Raw genomic sequence first — 26,364 nt, forward strand, 5'->3', positions numbered from 1 at the left:
AGTCAGGTGACTTTCCTTCCAGTGGCTTAGATAAAAGAGTTAAGACACAGAAGGTGAAACAGATAGGATGTATCCCAATATTTTTAACATTGTTATCAACAAGCTTTATTTTAAAGCATTTCTGGAGATATACATTTTTTAAATTAAATGTTCCTTCATGAATACTTATCCAATCATAATACCTTAGGGGTACTACTAGCTCACAAATTCCTCCCTCCCAGATAAAACTTTTAGCTCAAAAGAGCTAAAAGTTATCTGCCCATCTAGGTGTGGCTGGACAGAGTGATCACCTCTTGATATAGGAATTGGTGCCAAAAACCCATGAATATCTCAGTTACTACTGCAGTGTAAGGCATTCTCTCTATATGGATATAACTGCATGGAGGATGGGATGGTGTGTGCATTATAATTGGGTAAGTATTCGTGAAAAAACATATTTTACAAGAAAAGTTAGTTTCTTCTCTAAATAAGTTACCTAGTCATAATACCTTAGGAGAATAGGTTAGAGGTGGAGGGAGGTACATCCCCTTAACCCAGAGATGCATCTACAGTCCCCTAAAGTATGTGAGACAGCTTCTAGGTAACCTGACTGGAGAATACTCCATCTGTCTGGAAGCAGCTTCAGAAAGGGAAAATAAAAATATTCCCTCCCATGAACTGAGCATAAATCGTGAAGCCGTATCTTGTTAAGCTGCCAAATGACCTGGAAAGGTGACCTGTTGAGCCATGGCTATAGGTCCCACCATATGGCGTTGAGCACTGTGGGATAAAAAATCTCTTAAGTATAAACTAGAGATTGTAGACTCAGACCTCCATCCCACAGCATGGAAGATAGAGAACAGTTCCAGTCAAAGACAATGTTTGTGGTAATTGTTCTAACCTCGTGAGCCGAAATGTATCACAAATTCATCTGAGATATTTCTCATACGCAAAGTGAATAAGCCACTTAATCCAGGATGAAAGAGTCTGTTCTGTTATATTGTCCTATCCCTGTTTGGGCTGTAAAAATGGGCATGATCTCCCTTGACACAATGGCTTTGTCGTGTCCCCCGAATAAGCAATGATTTCAGTACAAAGGTCTTGTTGCTCATGGATGGAAGCCTGTTCTTGGTGATGAAAGAGGGAACTCTAATAAGTGAAAAACTGACCCATCTTGTCTAAACTGTATGTAATTTGGGTCCCCTGATAGGGCATGTATTTCAATGATTCTTCCTGACATCACTAATGTGATAAGGAAGCAGGTCTTGTATGAGAAGTCAGCCAAAGATGTCCTTGAAAGAAATTAAAACGGTGCTTTGTTAACCAGATTAATACCCACAAAAGGTTCCACTTTGGGCACAGAGCAACATTTTTGGCCATGTATAATCAAAAGCTCTAGAGGAGATTGGACAAGTCTTTTTTTTATATCGTCTTTTCCATGATGATGAAAGGTGTCATCAATTCTGGGACAATAACCTTTGATTGTTCTTGGTCCTAACTTTTTCTTGTTGAAGAGCCAGTGGAGGAAGTTAACTATTTCAGGTATAGATGCCTGTAGTGGTAGAATGTGTTTTGACGCCATGTAAAAAAATTTCCATTTGCTTTCATATGTTTTCAGATAGAGGCCTTCTTACTTTTGTGATTCTCTCCATGACTGGTTCTGAGAACTATTTATTTCCGAGTGCCTGTTTAATATGTAATCTAGACATACAGGTTCAGTAGCTCTGGGTAGGGGTGAAACAACTACCATCTTGGTTGTTTGAGTAGATGAGTGAAATTCTCTATTTTCTGGGGAATTTCCCGTGTGAGATTGAGGAGGCAGTTGATCCATGACTTCTCCCATCTGAGTGGTGCAATTAGAATCAGACAACACTTCAACTCTCATGCCTTTTTGCATCAACTTTGGAATCAGAGACATTTGGAAGGGAAGCAGGCCATTCTAATCTATGGATAGCGCATCGAATGCCCAGTTTTGGGGATCTGGGACAGGTGAGAAAAAGGTTGGGAGCTTGGTATTCCAAGTTGTCACAAACAGGTCCACCAATGGTTGGTCCCATCGGGTGCATATCTGAGTGAAAACCAAGGGATGGAGATACCATTCCATCTGTATAAGCTGGTTGTTCCATAACAAAGAATATGCTATTACGATTAGATATCAAGGAATATTATGCATTTGGATGTGCATTTGTTGCTGCCAACACCACTTTATCACGTCCCACACCAGTATGCAAAGGTCTGGGGATTTGGTTCTGCCTTGCCGTCGGATATAAGTCACCACTGTAGAGTTGTAAGAATGAGGATTCCCATTCCAGTTAAAAATTCCAGCTGAAACTGGCTTTGCAAGGACTCTCATGGTGACAGCGTGCTTCTTGGCACATGCGGAAGCAGTAATTGAAACATTCATGTGTTTTGCCACTAATCCCTGTATCAAGAGAAGATCACTCTGCCTGGCTGATCTAGGTGGGCAGATGACTTTTAGCTCTTTGTATCTAAAAGTTATATCTGAAAGGGCTTGATTTGCAAGGAAGTAGTTCTCCAATTATATTTTCATCAATACATCTGTCTGTAGTCACCATATCTCCTCCTAAACCATTGGGCGATTCTTGAAACTTTGACCTTACATTTTACACGTGGTGACCATTTGCTAGAGGTGTTGTTGAACAACCTGTGACATAGTTCAATGCACAACAATTTCATACAATGATTTTCAAACATTTTCTGAGCAAACTTCATATATACAGTCAGGGCAGGAAGTCGCATCATATATGTGACGAGTTTTGCAATAGAATCATTGGTCACTATCTTGGTGTGAGGAGGAGATGGAAGTCAGTATCTGGGGTGGAATATGAAGTGAAAAGTTGAGGGAATTTGTGGTTGTGAGCAAATACAGTTATTCTAGGGCTCCCCCCAACCCCGGTCATAAAATTTATTATGGGACATAACCTTGGCACCTATGAGTTTATGAATGGTTTTACCCATATTTTTATTGAACCATTCTTCTTGCAACATTTGTTTTTTGGATAGCAACTGTTCCACATCTGGGTTCTTCAAGCATGACATGAATGGCTGTGGAAGTATATTGGACTAGCACAATGTGCCCAGGAATAAGCATTATGGTGTAGCTTGAAACCATTCATAAAAATGTTTTATAAATGCGTGTTTAAAATAGGTGCTACTTAGAAAACCTAAGCATGGTTCATTATGATTTTGTCCAGCAAATATTTGCAGTTGATAGTGATGATGACAATAATTTTTAAAGTTATGAAGTTTATCAGATTACTGTAGCTGGGAAAGTGTTAATGGAGATACCAGTAAGTGATTCTGAGCCTGAAATGGTATTAAATATGAGTCAGATGTACATGCTGGATGGACAAAACAACAGACAGCATGACCCTTTCAGTGGTATTTCAAAACTGAAATTAAATGTACAAAGGGCAGAATACTGAGCCTAATTAAAATACAGACAATTAAAAGTATAATGCAATTTTCTTTTTTTAAAAATCAATCAATTTCACCCGGCAGATTATATGCTACAAAACCATTATCAGGGTTACAATAAATAAAATCAGGATAAAAAATGAAATAACGAAGTGTGTGTGTGTGTGTGTGTGTGTGTGTGTATGTAAATAGGATTTTTAACATAGCTTTAACAATTTTTCAGTCATATCACTATGATGTCAGCAGTGTGGCAGTTTATAGTGATGTCTAGCACTGGGGCATCATGCCGCAAACATGTAGCATGATGTCCCACCTAGTCATTATCCTGACACCAGGCCGACCAGTCGTAATAATGCTGAGCGCCTAGCGAGGCAGCTGTTAGTACCATTTTTGTAAGTCTTTGGTATGACTTGGCCGGGCTTTGAACCCACAACCTCTCAAGAAGTAAAGACATTTATTTTAATATCTCTGTCTGTACAAACATTGATGAACTAAATACCCTTATTCACCATTATGGAACAGATAAGAAATTTGGCATATTAGTCAGTAAACTACTGATTTAACAAAGGAATTCGAAGTTAGTGAAAAATCCTATTTTGAAGCAGATGTGTCTAGAAGATAAGATCTGTGAGCTCTGGAAAACTGTACAACACAGTCACAAAGATCAGTCTCCCAACATATTCAAGCTGACAAATCTAGCTATGTATATGCCCCTTCAGAAAAAAGCACAGAACAAAATTGATACAAAGAAAAAGAGCAGAGTATACTCAGAAATAATGTGTGTGTGTGTGTGTGTGTGTGTGATTTTGCATTTTCATTCATATCGCTATGATGTCTGCAGTGTGGCAGTTTATAGCAATGCCAAGCACTGGGGCATCATGTCAGAGACATGTAGCATGATGTCCAACCCAGTCATATTATCCTGACAGCAGGCTGACCAGTTCTAACACTAATCTCTTAATGCTGAGTGCTATGCCAGGCAGCTGTTAGTAACATTTTTCTAAGTCTTTGGTATGATTCTGCTGGGGATTGAACACACAACCTCCTACATCCAAGGCAGATGCTATCACCATTAGGCCACCGGAGCGGTCCTCAGAAATAATTGATAGATTAAAGCATATACAACTAGAGGTGAGATCTGTCAAAGATGTTGATTTCAGTAGAGATCTAAGAAAGTTGAGCAGGAAGAAAGAGAGACATATATTGAAGTTTAATATGAAACTACAACTGCTTCTTCCTCCCCCTCCTTTTTCTTTGATAAAGAGGAAGGTCTCCCTTAAGATAAAATCCTGTCATCAAACTGAACACAAGGAACAAAAATGGAATTTTTCTTTTTATGCAGAGGCATGTAAACAGTGAATGAATGTGCTGATGGAATAAATGAAATTAGCATAGAATGAGCTGTGGGGCAGATTTCAAACTGTTAAAGTTTATCACCTTGTGTAAGTTAAAAAAACTGTAGAACAGGACTCGGTGGAGTCAGCAGTTTTTCTTCTTCACTAGCAAATACAAGTACCCGTGGCTGCAGCAGTGTTTTGCATCTGCAGGAAATAAAATGTGATAGATTTTGTTGCTATTCAACTATATTCCCATGCCCGAATTTGTTCTAGATGAGATTTCTTTGCATGAGGAAATTGCAATATTTCTTCTGTTTTGAAGATAACATCGTAATGACTTCCACATGTAACTGAGACACGAAATTTTTAATAAGATGCTTTCAAATCATTCATGTTGTGCAAAACAATGAAAGTTAAATGGAGCCACCATTAAATGGCCTAAAATGTTGGATAAAATTCACTGCAACCAAAAGGTAGTCTGTCAGAAAGTATTGTTATCTTCTCATCAATGAGAATTGCATATAAATATATGATAACTATATGTCCATCATAGTGTGCATACTGGAAATAGGAACAGAATGTCAACATACATGAAAGGGCACCAATTACTGTACCTTACAAAGATGGAAAGAACAAGTGCATATGTGTATCGACATGTTTTGTATCGCAGGCTGCATTATCATGAATCATATCGATATGTGGCACAGGTTATCATTTCACCCCTACACATTAGTATTGTTCATTTGTTTAAAAAAAAGTTTAAACATTTAAATCACCTATGTAATAATTGTCTTGTAAGGCAATCACAGAAAAATTACTTGGGGCATTCAAAATAAATATCATTGCGATGTCTATACAGCCCAAGGGGTTGATTGCCCCATACAATTACAATAAGTGGTTGGAGCAATAGAACAAAACATTACCATAATTTGACACTTTAGTCAGCTTCCAATGATCAAACTAAAGTCCTCTGACTTGGACTGAGACTAAAAGGACAACAGAGCAGTGAGGGAGGAGGGAATTGAGCAGTGATAGCTGTATTATGTAACTAAAATTACTTAACAACTGTAATTCTTGGGACACTAAAGACTTGGGACACCCTTAATTATTTTCAACAGTAATATTTTTATGACCCATAAATGTTGGGACACAAAATAATAGTAATTTTTTTCATGTACTGTGTGTCTTGGAGCACCACTGACATTTTTTGCTACTAACTGATCCATGTATTTTATCAACTGTAATGACATTTTTAAAAGAAGAAAAAAATGACTTCATTGTGTTAAGGGATTATCATCATGATGTATTACACGGAAAGGTTATAAATTAATATAATTTGTTTGCAAAGTTAATAAAAATATTTAATTTTCCTGTGTTTTCTTTTTATATCTACCACATTCAAATATGTATAATTTGATTGATGACAAATGATCATTAGTGGGTTGCCGTATGCATTTATAACAGTAATCACTCCTTTTTGTCTCATGTTTATTATCGTTTTTTTCATGCATTACTGCACTATAATACTGTATCAATGCACCAGTAATTACGCTTTTATTTGCCATTAAAGTGTAAATACCTAACTCATTAAAATCTGATTAAATACTTAACTCATTAAAATGTGATCCCAGTAGGACGACAATGAACAATAATAGTGTTTTATTCAATGCTCACATTTAGTGAGTATATTTACATCATGGCAATACTGCATGTACACTAAGATTCGATTTGTGTTGAACAAAGAAGATCACTGCAGTAAACTTAACATTTCCGAACTAAAATAAGTTTCAGAAATATCCCAAATTTAAAAGCATCCTGTCCTTACCAAAGAATAAAATGAATACCATCTTTAACTGTTGTCCCCTTCAGTCTATATACATGTAATTTTACTGCAGAAGGAAATCATGAAGTCAGCATAAGAGTCCTGCTTCAAGTACGTCAAATCTCAGGTCTAGTATCTTTAGCCAGGTTATCAAAATTGTATTATCTATACTGGACTCAATGATTTTGAAGAAATGTAGACCTTGACTTCCATTTTCATAATCCTACCAAGAGCACTGTACACCACATTTATCAGTCAAGCTAACAGAAAGAGAAGGGCAAAAAGGTCAAATTCAGGGTCATCTTACAGAATTTTCTGTATCCGATTCTTGCCTAATCCATATCAGTTCATTTATATGAGGTCAATGGTGAACAAACTTATGGACATGTCCATTAAAAGGATGAACAAATGAACTATCATCTTATCGAATTGGGGTTTCTCTCATTCTTATATATGTGTCAACCAATATACACATGTAAGAAAATCCCACTGACACAGTAGTAGATCATTGTTAAAATTTATGACATTCTATAATGTTTCTTGTGGTTTTAGTATTAAATGGACATATTTTAACACTTACAAACCATAATTATCTATTATTTTCTTGTTCTTTCTAATAAGATAAAAACTTGCAGAAAATACTGCATTTTTGGGGGGCTAAATTCATACTGATGATCAGTGAGGCTATTGTGAACCTAAAGCTGTATCACGAAATCAACTTTTTAAAAAACAAATATTGCCACAATAAGATCAAATTATTATCACTATTTCAGATAAATAAAATTAATGAGTAATTTTCAACAAAGTACACTGGATACAAGTAACAGTGCCAAAGTTACAGATTATGCAGCATCTAGCTGAGCAAATTATTACCTCTTTTAATTTTGCTTTCCTCCTCTCTGGAGTCATGTGGTAACCAGCCCTACCCCTACCCCTATATACTGGCCGACCTCTTCCTCTGCCCCTTTGAAAAGGTCTTGGGGTGTAGGGGAGACTAGATGTGGAATCTCTGCTGTCCTCAGAGAAACTTATCATACTGTTTGAACCATTTGGAGTCTCTGGAATGAGCAAGTTATAAAACTATTGAATAATCTAGACAAACAGTCAAGAATCCTTTTTACAAACATTCCAAACTTTGTAACTAAAGGAATGGTGAACAATTTGCACACATAAATATATCTCCATCTCCTATAATCTGCCCCTACTCCAGGATGAAGATCAATCTATAGTCAAAACAAGAGGCCCAATTGAAGATGATACTGCTCAACTGGATATTTGACATACATAAATGCAAATTTACACACATACCGAAACTGTAGTGGTGAAGCTTGGAGCATATAGTTACTACATTGTCAATAAATGGTCATATCATTTATCCTCTTTCCTATATCATATACTGGAATACATGCTCAGCAAAATAAATGACAAATCAATTATACAACCAGAATTCTTCCCTGATCTCTCCCTGTCCCTGGTGATTTGGCCCAGATTCATAACTTCCAAACCTTTTGTAGCTTCACCCTTAAAGGACACATTAAACTTACTATTCATTATAAAGGTAATTAATCTGTGCAGTCAGCATGGATTATTGAGTCTGTCCTTATTCCCTCCCCCAAACCATTCCAGGGATCCCACCCTTGGAATTATAACTAGGAAACTCCCCAAGGAATCTGCAGTGGATGAGAGGTTAAAGAGTTGGCCTGGTGACCAGGCAAGATGCCCATCATCTGCTGCTCATTCTGGATCTTCATTATAGGTGTGGATCCCACTCATGCACCGATAATTAATCTCACCTGAGATTTTGAGGATACAAGCTTACATACATAATCCAACCATAATCTGATCATAAATATGGTTTCTAGATTGTTCACAAACCAAGCACAGCAGACACAAGATAACCTCATTATCATATCTTGATGTCACTCATAATCAAACTCATTTGAGATCCTGACCATATTAAAACTAACCAGAAATATGGCCTCCAGACTGTTCATAAGCTCAGGCAACCCAATGCTAGTTATCTCAATTATCTCATTACCCCCAAATGGACCCTACCTATGAAGTCATAACTTTGAAATCATTGAGATCCCCACCCAACTGATCTGCAGTGGTTCAGAGACCTGCCAACCCTGACCTGACTGTCTCAGTAAGGCAGTTGATTTTTTTCCATAAGTCTGACCAATTTCCAGTAAGGTGTAACAAAATATAAACTGCTTTGTAAATTGATCGAAAACATATTTTTAAAATAGTTCAGTTTTCAAAACATGCAGTGACGGTAAACACATACAAATGAAAAGTACAAATGAAAAGTCTGTTGTTGTTGTTGTGGGATTTAACGCCATTTTTCAGCACACGATAGGCTATACATGGCGACCAGTATTAATGGTGCAGGAAGAACCCGGGAAAACCTCGGAAAGAACCACTGACCCACAAGAAGCTACTAGCAAACTTTCTCACATACCCACTTTGGCTGAATCTGAGACTCGAACCTGCGCAGACAGAGGTGAGATGGCAGTTATCCGTAAATGGAGAACGCTTTAGACCACTCGGCCACTCGGGGCCCCTGAAAAGTTTGTAAAGTAGACCTTATTTACCACTAGTACAGTTGCACAAACTTCAGTTCCAAACCAAATGCAACCTAATGGGCTGTTGCTATCTCTCAACTTGAAGTAATTCTTGGAACAGGTTGTTCCATTTCACATGATGCTGGCAATCACATCTCCTGCCACGAGATACACTCAAATTGACATGTAATGTCCAATAAACGTAATTGTGTCCTTCCTGCTTTTAGTCAGAAGAATCTGAATATTCCTTTGTATTCTTCTGTTCAGATTATTAAAACTATTTAAGAGGCTTAATTTCTGTTTCATCTTTAACATGCATTGCTTGCTGGACGCCATTTTAAAAAAATTCTATAATCAACAGTTTGATCATCCAAACACTTTACATTTTAAAAAATATGTGCAGTTTAAAGCGTCCGAGGTACTGCTGTAAAGTTGTCTGGTTCTCTGACCGATTCTACTAATTCTAATATGAAACCCCGTTCCAAATAAAACGATGAACCAATTATCTGGACTTTTGGCAACAATAATTTTTCTGTAGTTTTTGCTTTTATTCTGTAAGTCCACATTTTGTGGGTCATTTTCGTAAGAATTTGGGCAAAATTGTAAGGATTGGTGAGTCTGGGTTCAGAGTTTAAGTCATTAGTTTCATGACCAGAAGGTACCCAATCACCTAATTAGTGTATGTGGCCCTTAAGCAGATAAACAAGATCTGAACAGAAATATGGCCTCTACAATATTCACAAGCTCAATCAATCAGATGCAATATCAGCTTATTAGTATGTGTGTGTGCCACTCACAGATGAACTTACCTTAGCTTTTGACTCTATAAGCATACCTACCGAAACTGATTAAGATTTGGTCAGAAATATGCCCCCTGGATAGTTCACAAGCTCAAACAACTGGATCTAGATCATCATCATTAATAGATGTGGATGTCAGTCACTCATAATCTTACTAATCTAAGATCTTGCTGATATTAGCTTACATACAAAACCTGATCAGAAATGTGACCTCCAGTGACCCTGAGCTAGGTAACTCCGATGGAAGATCACCTCATTCCTATGTGTGGATGTTGTTTTATAACCTGATTCATGGTCTTGACAACACAAGCTTGCCAAATTGCACCAGAAATAAAGCAGACATGCATTGCATTAAGCCACAAGACAAAATGAGCAATAGCCATAACAAAAATTATTGCAGCAAAGTGATTTGTTGATACACGTATCTTCAGGGTTTGTCCAAAATACGGAGCAACTTTCAAGGTAATCCATCACAAACTGCATGACCAGTTGCATTAAAGAATGCCTAACAAACAAATGATAATTATATACCCAAGAGTGACCAAGCAGTTTGACCTTCACTGGAATATTTTTTGATGCCCAAACTAGGTTACTTGTAGTGTCCATGCACTGTGCATGACTGATGCAAGATAATTTCGTATAAAAATATGTGCAAAAAGTTATCACAATATATTTCAAGTGAATCCACCCCAACATATATCCTACTATTGAGAGTACCAATTTTTAAGAACAATATACAGTGTAATGTAGTTTATATGAATCACAACTTTAAAATGCACATTGGCTGGTATTTTCTAAAATCATGTGTGTGTGTGTGTAGCAGTGCAACAGCAGTTAAAATACGTAACTAGGATATTATTTATAAACATCTGCATGTGCGGTAAGGGTATAACCTATACAAGTTTAACTCAAACAAAAGAAAGTTAATCACGCAAAATGTCAATGCCATGTCAAATCTTCGATTCTGTTACCAGAATCTCATTTCTAATATGCGGATATTAGCAACTGGCTTCACAATGTGACATCATCTTTTAGCCTGTAAAAGGTATTAGAATTCTTTAATTACTTCTTTGCGAGATACAATCTTAGTAATGCCAAGAATATTGATTTTTCTACTATGAAATTGAAATTTAACTTCATACTGCCTTTCACATCTCCAACAAGAGCTAAACTTGAATCTTCAAACTAAATATTAATCAGATTTCTGTTGGTGCAGAATCAAAATAATTTTTAAAAAATATTTTCACACATTTCAAGAAGTATTCTGTTCTTGTTTTATATCATCTGGCTCAAAGGTTTAGTGAAAAGACTATTTTATGTGACTTTTTGAACATTTTAAAGTTTCATCTCTCTACACTCATGACTATTTTTCCACCACTTTGCTCAACTCTGGTGTGGGAAGTCAGTTCATCCTAAAATTGTAGTCTAATGTGGACCATGCTGAAAGTCGTGAAAGCATTCCCATACCCTGACTCGTACTCAACTCCAAATTCTGTTCACCAAAGACACGGCCAAGTTAACCCTCATTTTATACTCCAAACCGTATCTTTAAATGATACACATGCACATACTCTAGTTTTATACAATTAACACTCATAACAAACATCTTTACCATTCATAATTATGATTAGTGTATGGATAATTTACAAGGTCAATTATGATGGTTTTTCCATATGATATTTGTGATGTACATTTTTGTATTTAAAAAAATGGAACATGTTTTCATCTCTTTTTTGAAATTTTTATTCATGGCTATAAATTTTACAGACTATCATAAGTTAAATTTTGCTTCCATGACTAGGATCTATAACTAGATGTTTACTTATTTCTTTACAGTTACTAATAATATAATTATTAGTAAACACGTTTACAAGATTCAGCCTTTATCACACTGGAGAGATGAATAGGATGGTTCGAAAAATTTAAGTTAATTCTTATTGGATGAATTTGGTCACATGAATAGGTATTTTGAAATATCAGAATGAGTAGCATGACCCATTTTGTGGGGGTATGGTATCAAATATAACGTCATAATAAAAAGGGTATAGGAGAAAACTGAGCGATCAGATTTGATTCCTAATTTGGAGTCATTTTCTTTCTTGTGTTCTTTCTGGAACAAGTCTGCAGACATGTTTTATTTTGGACTTATCTGGACTGTTTGGTAGAAAAAGAAAATGCTCATTTTTTGGACTATAATATTCTGGAATTATTTTAAATTATTCAAAAGAGTTCTGGACAACACCATTTTGAGGTGAAGGTTTTTGACATTCTTTTGGACATTCATATAATTTTATCAGAATTATTCGGGATTCACTTTATAATACTGCAAGTTCTCCTATGTTTCATTTATAACTTTGATAATGAAATTACCTGTCAAGTTATACAAAACTAAGTTAAGTTTTATTTGATATTTTTAGTGGAGATGGTTAATATTGAACTAGTCAAACCAGACCATGTTTTGTTTCAATATGGGTCAGTGGAATGAAGTCACACCTGGATTTTGTTCTTGCTCAGGTTCCAGTTTTCCATGTGAAGGAAACATTCTGTAATGTCGACCAAGCCCTGCTTGCCCTATGTAAGCTTTACCACAGATCTCACATCTGTAGTTTCTTTGTTTTCTTGAACTGAGGCCTGAAAATGAAATAGACTTCATAAACTTAAAAGGAATTTTCATGTTAAACATGTCAAAATTGAACAGAAATAAAATGAAGAATAAGTCAACATGCTACAAAAAATAGAAAGTCATCATTAAATCATTACTGGATGGTACACAACAAATACACAGGGTTTGCTCAAACAGCCGAAAAAAATAATGCCTACCATAACCTATGAACATTTTAAGTCTCTGCTATAATTTATTATCAGGAAATCATATTTACGATATTTATGGATCAAAATCAACCAGCAATTTCACTGAATTACCTACCTTTGGAAAAAATCCATGGAAAATGCTGTTAGATGACCTATTTACAAGCTGAGGATGACAGAAGGATTTAAATCAAGGAATTTAAACAGCTGCTCAATCAAATGTAGTAGACAAGCTTTAAAAAAGCAGTAATATTTTTTTTGCAGGCTTTAATGGCATGTCAAGACAATACTCGCTATATGGTGCTGATTAAAAGTAACATAATGAAATGTAAATATAAAAAATTGCAAAACAACTCGAGGAAGACAAAGCCTTCCAAAAGAAACAAAAACATAAAGTCCTAAAGAAAAATGTTAAAAGGTAAATATGTTAAATTCCAGTTAAAGGCATTAAAAAAAAGTTAAAAAATGTAAAGTCATTTTTTTTAAAATCAATAAATGGTTATCTACATCATAATGCTCTTAATGTTTTTCCCAATTTGCAACAGTATCTTTTCTGACACACACCCGTTATTACTCCCTAATAACCTATGAATGACTATGTGCCTAGACATTAATGACACCATTAAACAAGACAATGAATAAACACGGAAAACATCCACTTAAATGTATTATTAAAAAGCGAATTAGAGTCTAACCTTCGAATCCAAGACATTTCTCCACAATCCAGTTATACACTAAGTTATTTCACACACATGTCATTTCACTCCTAGTCTGTCAAGTCCTCAAAACAAAGTATTTAAAGATTTTTGGGGCATTAGGTAAGGTACTGTTTATGGTCAGAACTGAACACTCAGTCCCATTTTGCAACCTAAGTCATTTCACATGTCATTATATTTTGATATATTAGGGGCAGTAATGTTTATGGTCAGAACTCCTGAACACTCAATTTAAAGAAAGGTGATCAATAAAATTAAAAACACAATGAGACATGGACACCAAGATATTTAAAATATTTTGAATGAATACCAGTACAAACAGCAACAAGAGTTTCTTGCAGCAACCTGTGCTCTACTGTCTTAAAACAACTTCCAAGAATTCAAGATACGATCATTTCTTCCTTTTAATACCCAAGTGCTGAAACTGTCTCTGATATTCTTCAGTGATAACAAGTTTTCAAATTATCTGCTGTGTTGGACATATAGGATAACTGATTAGCAGAATAATCATTTTACACCAAGAAGCCATCACAAGAAGTCTTGTATTCATGCTGATATGACTGTTTGCAACAATAACTAGGTTTGTAAGATGGCTGCCATTATCGCCATATTAGGTAACAGATTGGTGAAAGCACAGTGTTAATATGACCTGGCATATAGAAGGAGCAGCAATAACAAGGTTTCCAAGGTCTCCACAACAACGATGACTATAGTGGTCATACCAGCATCGTTTTCATTTAGGACCAACTATACATTACAATACTTTCTGTTAAAACCCCATGCTGATACGACAATTTGTTCAGGAGAACTAGTGATATCAACAAGACCTGCAATATGTCCACTGTGGCTGCAATACTGAATGTCTGAGCAACATCAACTTTAATGAGGACCAACTTGATATCATAAGCAGTAATTTAGCAAGAAACCCATACTAAAATGACCCCTCATTCAGGAGATGTAACAATAAGACTTTAAAGATGCTGCTGTGGTTTTATATTGGAAGGGAAAGTGGCACCATTTTCATTTAGGACCAACTAAACATCACAAGAAGTCTTTTGGTGAAAACCCTATATCAGTATGACCTTCTGTTCAGGAATGGTAGCAATAAAATAAATGTCAAGATGGCTGCTGTAGTGGCCATATTGGAGACCAGATCAGCACCATTTTCATTTAGACCCAACTAGATATCATAAGAAGTTTTTCAGTGAAAACCCTATGTTGATATGACCATCCATTGTGTTATGAACTGTCAGGAGAAATCATCTGTCGTGGGTGACCATGATTTTAATGCCGATGTTTGTCTTTCAAGATATGTTCTATGAAAACACCATTTATAAGAAGCAATAACAAGCTTTTTTCGATGGCTATTGTGCTGTGTAACCGTTATAAGTACACCATTTTCATTCAGAACCAGCTACATAGTGCTATATAAATGTTTTTGTGAAAACCACATGCTGATAATACCATCAATTAAGAAATGATCATCAAAATTACCATCAATGCAGTCATTTTGTAGGTTACATCATAGTTCATACATATACAGGAATAACAACATACTGCAGGAAACAAGTGGATTTTTCCCCTCAAAATGTCAGCATGTCATCCATGTAGATGATGCTACATGATTTAACAAATTCTGCATTGTCATATTAGTATAATTTTCATTTAGAACCAAGTACATAAGGTGACTAGTATTCTCATGAAAACCCCATGTCAATATGACCATCTTCATTTAGAACCAAGTACATAAGGTGACTAGTATTCTCATGAAAACCCCATGTCAATATGACCATCTCTTCAACAGCAGGGATTCTATCACTAATAACAACTATAATATATGACAAATTTCTGTGAAAATCCAATGTGACAAAAAAATCTGATTAAGAGAAGCATCATTAAGCAATTTTCTATATGGTTACCATGATGGACATATTGTACAGAAGGTCTGATCGGCAACAGTTCCATTTAGAATCAACTACACATCATAAGAAGTCTGAACAAGAATCTCTAAAAGGGACTCAGTTTATATTGGCCAAAAGAATTTCTAGGGATTCAAGATAAAACCATTTCTTCCTTTTTAACTACATGTAAATTTCAATGTGTTGAAACCACTTCTGATACTTTTCAGCAAAATCAAGATTTACACATTAGATGCTGTATAGGATATAGGAAGTCAGACTGGCACCATTTTCATTTAGAACCAACAAGACATCAGATGGGTACCATTTTCATTTAGAACCAACAAGACATCATAAGAAGTCTTCTAGTGAAAACTCCATTGGACATCACATGGGTACCATTTTCATTTAGAACCAACAAAACATCATAAGAAGTCTTCTAGTGAAAACTCCATCGGACATCAGATGGGTACCATTTTCATTTTGAACCAACTAAACTTCATAAAATCTCTTATTGTGAAAATCCTATCACAGTCTGACTTTCTGTTCAGAAGAAATAGAGATAAGATTTGTAAGACTGCTGCAATTGGATGTCACATCAGCACCATTCTGTTTAGGTCCAACTAAACCATGGGATGAATGTCTGAAGTGCCATGACAATCTTCTAAGTAGAGATGCTAAGAGATGGACACATAACAGAAAGGACAACAGACCATCTGATAAGCTCTTCTGGTCTATGACCAATATAGCTATAAATCCTTGGGACTATAAATTCTGGATACAGCCAGTCAAAAGAGCAGTAAAGGTCACAATGACCTTCTTTTGTTGTAAGAGCATGTTAGTAACAGATATCATCATTAATTTCATGATTACAGCATGAACAGTCTTGAAAAAGCAGTGATCAAATTTTGTGATGAGGGTGAAGTATTCATCAAAATACTTTACATCCCCCTCACCATATGTCATGAATCTTAGAAACAGTACTGTGCAAAAAAAAACAGCACCCAGTTTTGAGCTAAAGCCCAGAAACTTAACCTATGCCAGTAAAATATAACATCTTGATCAGTGACATTTCTTTTGCGGCTAGGATGTGGTATGAAGATGCAGATTCATCCAGTCTGATAATTCTAGCATAAACTGGGCTCGAGAAATAAATTTGAACAATTTTACCAAAGTCAGTTCAGAATGAAATTTAGGTCAGTGACCTACTGCTGTGAATGATAAGGGTGTAATACTCATGAAGACGCATCTCATCACCAACTTTCACATATCTAGGCATAACAATACTAAAACCTATTTCGTCATGAGGTAAATACAAAAACAAAACCCCAAGTCACTAAAATGTGAAATGTAGACAGTGATATTCCTTTTATGGTAAGGGTATGGTGCAAATAGAGATGAATATATTCATTTATACTAATGATTCTTGCATCAACAAACCTTGAGAAAAACAATTAAACACAACATCTAAGAAGCAAGTTGAGCATGAAATAGCGGTCAGTGAGCTACTTTTGTGTTGAGTGTATAGTACTCATCAAGATGCATTCCCTCACCAAGTATTAAGAAACTAGATATAACAGTAGCTACAACAAGTGCTAGGTCCTTTTTTTGATCATGTCAGCTACATGCAAAAACTTAACATAAGCTAGTAAACTGTTAAATGTAGTTCACAGTGGTGGTAAAGCTGTGGTGCTATAAAAGATACATACAATGTTATAGTTCATTATTCTATTATGAACAGAGCTTGAGAAATAAATGTACACTACAAAATTAAATCAAAGTCAATTAAGTATGAAATGTAGTTCACCTAAATGCACCAACTTAACAAAAAATGTACAATCAATGTACATGTTTGCACCAATTTAGCCCCCATTGATCCCTTTTCTAGGGTAAGGTACAATGAAACCCATTCAAAATTACTGCCTAGTACCTAGGAAGATAGTGTCACGTTATAAGTACAGAACAATAGCCAGATTGCAACATGTATATACTAGACCCTGAGGCTAATTATTCGCTTCATAAATGTTGCGAGTGTGCCAACATAAAAAAGACGGGAGGAAGCCAGTTGCATATAACATGGCCATAGGAACTTGTTACTGGCGCCTTATTCGGCGGTGTGCAATTCACAGGTAAGTGGCATAAATTGCCAGTGTTGGTTCAAAGGAAATCAAGTGGGGCTCGTAAATCCACCCTTGACAGACTGCTAGGGACAGGGCAATGTCTGCTAATTATGTAGACCATGGGTGAATCGACATCCACTCAGAATTGAGCAAGGTGTGGCCACCATTGGAATCACAAGTTTAAATCTAGTGTCTTGAAACTAAATGTCATTAGTCGCTAAACCATCTTGCAGGAATTACTTAAGGAAGTTACAAGCTACTCCGATGTCATTCGAAATTGGTGAGAAACACTGTTATTCTGGGAATTACAAAGGAGCTTCGGAAAGGTCAGTGACTTATTTGCTCGATTGTCGCAATCTATTATGGCAAGGTAATTGTACTTTAATTATGTGCATTATGTATACTTCATTACTAGAATCGTTAGTACGTAGAATTACCATTTGTAGGATTTGATTCATTTGTAGTGTTTTACATGCATATTTTGAGATATGAGCAATGTTTATGTAAAGAATTAATATTGAATTTCGCTATTTGGTTAATTCTTAGTAACCTCGTGCATTTATTCATGTGATATTCTAGATTTGCAAATGTTGAGTTGAATTATAACTTTGTATAATGGTTGCAGTGTGCAACATTAGTTACTATGAGTATTTGACTATTTGTGTATACTTTGTAGGAGTATAATGTGTAAGGATATATCAGCTCATGGATATGTGGATATCTGTGTACACTTTGTAGAAGTGTAATGTACAGAAATGCGTCTGATTATGTGATATTGTTCTGTATAATAAGATTGAGAATCTATATATACCGATGTGATGAAATCTATTGATATATGCATGATAAGCAGTTGATACCGTGTATACCATACCAGAAAGTATGGGTATTTTGATGTGCATGAATGCGTGACCAAAGAAGGTAATGGCTTATCTGATGATAGATTGTTGCTTAGTGTGAGGCTAGATAGCTAGAGGAAAGTACTAATGTCTTTGTGTGTGTTCGGACAGGAAGCTTTAAGGGACCGGAGGAACTGTAGGAGACAGAGAAGGGAAATACCCTGGTACAGTTGGTCCCGAGTCTCTGGGAGACAAGAAAAGGAGAGAACGGAAGTGGAGGAAGTGAAGGGTGAAGGACATGGTTGTTGGACTGAAGGTGTACTGGATACCAGTCAAGAAATACTACAGATCAAGAGATGAGTAGAAACACAGGACAGGAGGAAAATCTATCACACTAAGTCAGATGATGAAATAGGCCATCACTTGGTTGAGTGAAAGATGAGGGATAGGGCTTTGAATATTGAATTTCATTTGAGGAAGGATTATCTGTAATTGAATGGCATTAAATTTGTTGTTTATTTAAATTTCACCATTTGTGTATTCAGTAATTTAAATGTCGGCATCACTGACTGGGGGCTCAGAGAGAGCTTTGCATCTCTATCAATACTTCAATTTCTAACAAAAATGAGCCAGGGTGGGTCTTCTGTAATAATTAAAGATAATACTGGGAGCACCCCACCCTAACCTAAGGTAGTCAACGAAAGCCCCTTAACAGAAAAAATGGTAGATATTCAGGACTCATGGTACTAATTCAATTCCCATAGTAAACCTATGCAAACACCATGATATTAAAAATTCAATAACTTACAATTTTTGAGTGCTCATGATCAAACCTGGATGTCAGCTTCTGTGTAGAGGAACGGATATAAGCCGCGGCATTTTCTGGACCTGCATGTGTTTGAAACATGTACTTTCAATTCCGCACCAAAGAGTCAATTGCTAATTTTAGTAATGAGTATTCCAAACACAAGACTGTTAAAGGACTGAAATTCCATCAATAAAACAGTGTCTCTTATTTTATTTCACTTTTAACTAGGATAAGCTCTCAAAAGATTCTTTTTCCTGCAACATAACTTAAATTATTAACCAATCCTGGTCAGCCTAACCCATATATACTCTATTTTATCTTCACCCATTTCCAGGCTGGTTCCCATTTTTCCATACCATTAGTACCGTGTGTCCTATAACAAATGTATACAAGTGCATTTTTTTATCTGTGCAGACACCAACACTGGGGCTAGTGTAACAGCTTACCTCTATCACTAGAGGTGAGCAAAAAAGCATTGTCAGCCTCTACAGTTCTCTCATTATTTAATTAACAGGTGCTTAACTGATCACCTGTACATCATCTTGTAATTATGTGACTTTCCACATGGACATTTAGTCTGAAAGTGCACACATATACATCATCAAAACAATTATAATACTGCTTAGGTGCACAATGAGTTAATACAAACAACAAATGCACAATAGCATCATACACTGGCCATTACTGTAACAGAATGATTTTAAGTTTGCCAAGAGCTGATTTTTCATTTCTTCAACTCTAAAGTAGCAATAACCAGTAGCATATCATTTTAATTAATTCTCTACATGTACATTGTATATGTCTTGCAATTAAATATATTCTTTATCAAAATTTAAGTCCTGAATGAAAGAAAAAGAAAGTAAATTTCACATCATTTTATGATTCAACATGTACTTTAAACAATGAATACGGCTAACTTATGGACTGATGGATGCACTGACACAAGTACAGATAGATGTACAAGTCACAACGTTTTAAGTCTTATTTTATAAAGTGTTCAGTACAAATTCTGTAATTTAAAATAATAATTGTTCTAAAATAATTAGGTATATATTTTAACACATCTTTGCTAGCCAAGGTTCCAATGTGTTAACCCTATCTAAACCTTGGCTGATCAATCAGATAGTTGAGTGCTTTGTCCTAGCGACATCTACTGGATTTCATGACTTGACTTCCCTAGTATGTAATGCCAACTAACAGTGTAACCGGTACATTGATACTTTGTACATCAGCTGAAAATGGTAGAGGCAATTGACTACAAAACTATACTTTGTATGTTGAACATTGAAAGTATGACTATGTACCAGAGAGAAGCAATTACATGTGCATTTGAAGGGAGAGCATGTATTTGCACAAACACTGACTGGCAGTGGAAAATTGCTTATTTATCAGTCCATTACTGTTGTGTTCTCCCCAGGGTAACAGTTATGTAGAATTATTGTTCAAATTTAATGAAGCTGATTTTGATTGGATGGTGTGGGTTGCCACCACATCCAATGACATTCGCAAACCCTGATAGATCCGCAAAGGTGTAGATAGGGTTAACATACTGGAACCTTGGCTAGCAAAGATGATTTTAACAATAGTCTTATTCATATGTAATCCATATGCTCTAGATAGAGCACTGGTAATTTACATGGTGTGTGGTATAAAAATCTGAACACAAAATTCCATAGTGGGTTTTTCTGGTTGTCCTATCAATGACTTGAGCAACATTATTTTGCTGCTGAATTAAAATGAATAGCACCCGAATATTAAGAGATCACTCAATTTGCTGACATTCTAACACAGCTGGCCTGGAAATCTAGATAAATATGTTTTCTAGAAGTTCTAGATACAAATTGATAAACTGGGTATTTACCCTGGCTTAGAACTAATACTTTTCTTTAAAATTTGGTAGGGTATTTTGTAATTATCACAAAACAAAGTTATGATACCAGCCCATGACTAAATCATCAAGACAATAATCATGCCTTTAGAATGTGTTGCACAGTTTGGTGACCAAGTCAGGGTGTGCTTGGAATTTTATCACTCAGTTTGAGCATCTTCAATGTTGTCAAGTACTTTACTAGCATTTCAAATAGGCACAGAACATTCAGAATTTATCAGAAAAGCAGTTTATGGTGACTGAAAGCACAATCATTCAAAATGGACTATACAGCAACTTTGGACTAAATCCTTAGCACATTTTATCTTGCATAATTTGAATACAATGAAAACTGTATGCATTTCAAGTAAAATTGAGTAACATCGAAGCATTACTAACACATCATACCTATGGACCATCAATCAATACTAACCCTGGCAAATTTTTTATTATCACATAATTACAGGTGTACTGGCAACTTGTCAGTCATTCAGGACTAATGTCAGTCACCTTTATGACTGCAACCATACATCTTGTACAAATTCAAATTGTCATAATTTAAATATATTTCAATGGTTTAAAAAAATTCATCATGCCCTAAAAAACTAACACTAATTCAAAAGGGATAACTACTGATATACTTCAAACTTGTACTATGTCAAGTGCTGTGCTAATGAATAAATGAATAGGGCTGGAGCAATGCTGCATGGTTATATTTGTCCAATGCTAATGATTACATATCTTACGAAAACAATTGTTTAAGGTTTAATTTGTACATCTCCATCCATATTCGTTGGCACATCAGAATCAGTTATCCTATATAAAAAGCCCTCAATGCAAGGAAACTTTGTGTTGTTCAGATTCTGTAAAGTGACTTGCTGAGACAATGTTCAGTGTATATTTTTATATTTTTAATAATGCTGGCCATTCATGATAATGGACTGACATTGTTCAACAAATATAAAAAGTCTTTACACAAGGAACATACTTGTCAAATTGTGTTCAATTGCGTTTATAAGTTATTAAAAAAAAAATTCCATTCTATGTTGCACCAGTTATATTCAATGGCCAGCATGCATCAATGTAAAAGGAAATTTTCAAGCCATTCATGTCAAGATGCTTTTGTCAAAACTGATCAAATTCTGTTGTGAGATTTTTATAAGACATCAATTTCTTATTTTTAGCAAAAAAATGACCATATCTGAAAACATATCGGCACCATCTGTATAAATCTGAGAGGTAAATGCAAGAATACTGTGGTTCATTAGACCAAAATTCTGCTCATTAGTTTTTAGTAAGTTATTTAAAGGTTGTTTTTTTTTGTAACAGACGTTATTGTCATAATTAGTAAATAAATTTCAAAGGCAGGATTCTAACTGCCATATTTGAGTGGTGTTTGAAAAGCTGCTGCTTAAAGAATTTTCTATTTGTAATAATGGCAGCCAATATTTATTGCAGACTGGCCCAATTTCTATAAAATTTAAAGCCCTCTATGCTTTCTTGTGAATCTGATCAAATAAAAAGTTCATAAAAATTTACCAATTTAATGGATTTACTGTAAAATTACCTGTGAATACATCTATATGGGACATATTTCATATTGGTAAACTAAATAAAGGCAGTTTCAAGACAACTAAGATAATAATTTTTTTTGTCCAAAAGATATATCTATCAATCCATCCATCTATCTGTACATACAGTATTTTACAGTTTCAACATTTAACTCATTAACCCCTGGTGCTGCATTTACATGGCAGGAGGTAGTAGCCTACTGCTGAGCTCTGTAGCGTTAAGGTCATATATGATACACTAAAGTGGTTGGTATTATGTAGAAAGGTAGACAGATGTAGCTCTACAATGATACCAAATAATCTAGTTGCACTACAAGATACAGAGGGGAAAACATAATTTTTTGGACCCGATTTTTTTCCACCCAAAATTGGCCTGTGGTCAGAATCCAATTTTTTGTCCTATTTTTAGACTTTTTGGCCTCAGATCTAAGGCAGACCAGTCTGAAGTGCACACAGACCAGATGAACCTTTGCAAAAAGTAGGATAAGATGGGCATTTGGAACAAAGATTGGTCTCAATATGAAAATGATGGGTCCGTTGGGCAAAAAAAAAAAAAAAAAAACTTTTACCCTTCTGCACATGCATGAGCAAAATAGCCAATGAAAACAATGTTTTTATCACAACTAGGCATTACGTTAATGGGAAATCACTTGGAAGTCGATGTATTAGGATGTATTCATAAATAGCCCACAACATGTTTTTCCTACTTGCATTTCAGGCAAAAACGACAAAAACCTCCAGGGGTTTATGAGTTATGGGTACATTACTTTTAGAGACACCAAAGAATATCCCACTAGTAACCAACTACAATGTACAGTACATCCCCTAAAGGGATGTAAAAAATTTGAAAACTGATGGTTACCCATGAGAAGCTTTTAACTCATTAACCCCTGGTGCCCCATTTACATGGCAGGAGGTAGTAGCCTACTGCCGAGCTCTGTAGCGTCAAGGTCATGTATGATACACTTAAATGGGTGGTATTATAATAGAAAGGTAGACAGATGTAGCTCTATAATGATACCAAATAATCTGGATGTTTTTGTTGCACAACAAAATACAGTAAATACAGTGGGAAAAACCTAATATTTTGGACCTGGGTTTTTTTCCCCACCTATATTCGCCCATAGTTGGAATCCAATTTTATATCAGGATTTTGGACTTTCTGGCTTCAGATCTAAGGCAGACGGGTCTGAACTGCACATAGATGAACCTTTGCAAAAAGCAGGATAAGGTGGATATTTGGAATAAAGAGTGGTCTCCATACAAATAGCCAAAAAAAACCCCAAAACAAACAAAAGAACTCCAACTTTTACCCTTCTGCTCATGCACGAGCAAAAGAAAAATTGGAAAATGATGTTTCTAACACAATTAGGCATTAGGCTAACGGAAAATCTCTTGGAAGTCGATGTATTAGGATGTATTCAGAAATAGCCCACAAAATGTGTTTCCTACTCGCATTTCAGGCAAAAACGACAAAAACCTCCAGGGGTTAACGAGTTAAAATTTGGTTCCCAAGCAGATTTCACTGGTTGTCCAGTAAATTACTGTAGTTCATTCAAGATAGCTGTAATCAAAACTATTCAACAACTATTGTACAGGAGCATGTAGAACTGCTCAAGTCTTTGTCAGAAGAGAAAACCTCAAGTAGAAATCTCCACACAAAAACTGTGTTTGAAATTTGACTGGAACAGAAGGAGTAATACATCCATAACCTGGCCTCTGGTCCTGGTATTTAAAATCATTTAACACCTATAAAACAAAATGTCTACAGGAACAATGAAATTAATGTATTACTCATAAAAAGATCATTAGTCCTGATAATGGCAAATGTGTTACAAAAATACACAGCAAGTCATTTGAGCTCTTTAGTGCAATGGTAATAACAGGAATAATGCAAGGTAGTTGGGATACATGTACTACATAATGGTTGTAACTCATCATCAGGCATGCTACATGCTTTTTTCCCAACAGACAGACCGCTACAATGCATACATATTTTATGTTTGTATGAATAAACCCCATTTGTGATCGTATTTTTTCTCAGTGTAATAAATTTATCCAGTGTCTAAAGCTGGGGTCTCAAACACAAGGCCCATGGGCCGCATGCGGCCTGCCAAACAGTATCCTGTGGCATGCAAAATGATTGGCGTCACAAGGTGTCATGAGAGATAACAAAAGCGGAGTGCCCTTGGGGCATCAAAATTGCCATCATGTGGCCCTCATGGTGGTTTAAGTTTAAGACCCCTGGTCTGAAAGGGCCTGGTACCGTATACAATCACTTATAAGTTGAATCGAATTAAAGCAATAAAAAGTCCCGATCTGCTGTAGTATAATGCATCTGCAGACCAGGATCTAATCTGTTTGTTCTAATGATTACTCCATACAAACTGCACAGACCCAGATCTGCTGGTGCATTATGTAATGGCAGATCTGGGCCTGTGCAATTTGTAGTTGGACTAATCTTATAAGCGAGTATAGACGGTACCTAAGCTTTCTGGATGTGAATTCAATTCTTTAAACTTGCCATATTCCTTTACATAGTCAGCCAACTGAGACAAATGTCACATGTAGCCTGAGATTTAGAAGAAAAAAAGGTTTTATTTTGCTCTGTTCTACAGTGAAAAGCATATTCTTCAACAGAACAAAGAGAAAGTGTAATACTAGAACACAGCATACAATGTGTCATGTAATGATGAAAGAGAAATGTTATGATGTTGGTGTGTTGACTATAGACTTGAATCTTGCTTCTCCTGGGATTCAACCGTTCAGATTTGTGGTACGGAACATGATCACATGATCAGATAATGAGTAACCGACACCCATGTATTAGTGTAGCTTCTTACCGATAACAATCACCCCAAACTCAATTATGGGCATTATACTTGGAATGGACATAATTCAGGCAACATCCCTTGATTAACCCAATGAACAATTGAACAATCAAATGTTTGTCAATGAAAAATATAAATTTAATTATAATGCTTAAGAAGTTGGTTGCCTGACCATTGGAAAATCATATTTAGTTGTCCTGGGCACAGGATTTTCTACTCTTGTACATTTAGAATTACCTAAAGTTATAATAATAATAATAATAATAATAATAATAATAATAATGACCTTATTTAAAGAGGGTGACACAATTAGCTAAGAACTAATCTGCCTTGAGGCCCTCATACAAAGGAACTTATTTATTTTAGCTGCATCTCTGAAGCCACTGGGTATATTGGGTTAGTAAGAAGGAAACAGAGTGGGCATTTCTGATCTCAACTGAAATACTATTCCAGAGCAGAGTTCCAGAGTACTGGAAACTTTTTAAAAATAATTCCTTATTTGGTTTGGGAATTTTATACTGTTTGGTAGACATGGATCGCAGGTAGCCTATACCAGGTAGCCTATATTGGAATAGTGATTGTAAATATTCAGGCGCACTATTATGGGATATCCTGTACATTAATTTGACTTTTCTCAAACAGATTCGGTCTTTAATAGGTAATATTTTAAACTTATCAGCTAAATTCTCCTTGCTTTCTTTCTGGATTGATATTAGCCCTAATCCTCTTTTCTGAAGATGTGCCAGCTTTGCCATGTTTTTATCATTTGAATTACCTCATACTGTATTACAGTAGTCTAAATAAGATTGTATAAGATAGTTTTCTGTGCCTTTCAGGGAGAAAATGTCTTATCCTACTGAGAAGCCATAAACTTGAATTGACTTTTGTTTACTGACATGCTTGATATGTTCAGTTCATGATAGGTTATTTTCTACCAAAACACCAAGTAGTCTATCATGACAGACCATT

At 35.7% G+C, this 26,364-nt stretch overlaps 1 protein-coding gene across 1 annotated transcript in view; it reads right to left on the minus strand.

Moving 5' to 3' along the window:
* Nucleotides 1-26,364, minus strand: part of LOC149804743 (uncharacterized) — a 53,791-nt gene that overhangs the window by 9,996 nt on the left and 17,431 nt on the right. Inside the window, exons 2-3 of the mRNA XM_089943782.1 lie at nucleotides 12,434-12,571; nucleotides 7,450-7,634 (exon numbers count right to left, since the gene is read on the minus strand). Of these exons, the coding sequence (XP_089799908.1) occupies nucleotides 7,450-7,634; nucleotides 12,434-12,571 (323 nt within the window). The remainder of the gene's footprint in view (nucleotides 1-7,449; nucleotides 7,635-12,433; nucleotides 12,572-26,364) is intronic.

The sequence above is a fragment of the Sinohyriopsis cumingii genome, chromosome 2, assembly GCF_028554795.1.
Source record: "Sinohyriopsis cumingii isolate HCF-2022 chromosome 2, ASM2855479v2, whole genome shotgun sequence".
Taxonomy (NCBI): Eukaryota; Metazoa; Mollusca; class Bivalvia; order Unionida; family Unionidae; genus Sinohyriopsis; species Sinohyriopsis cumingii.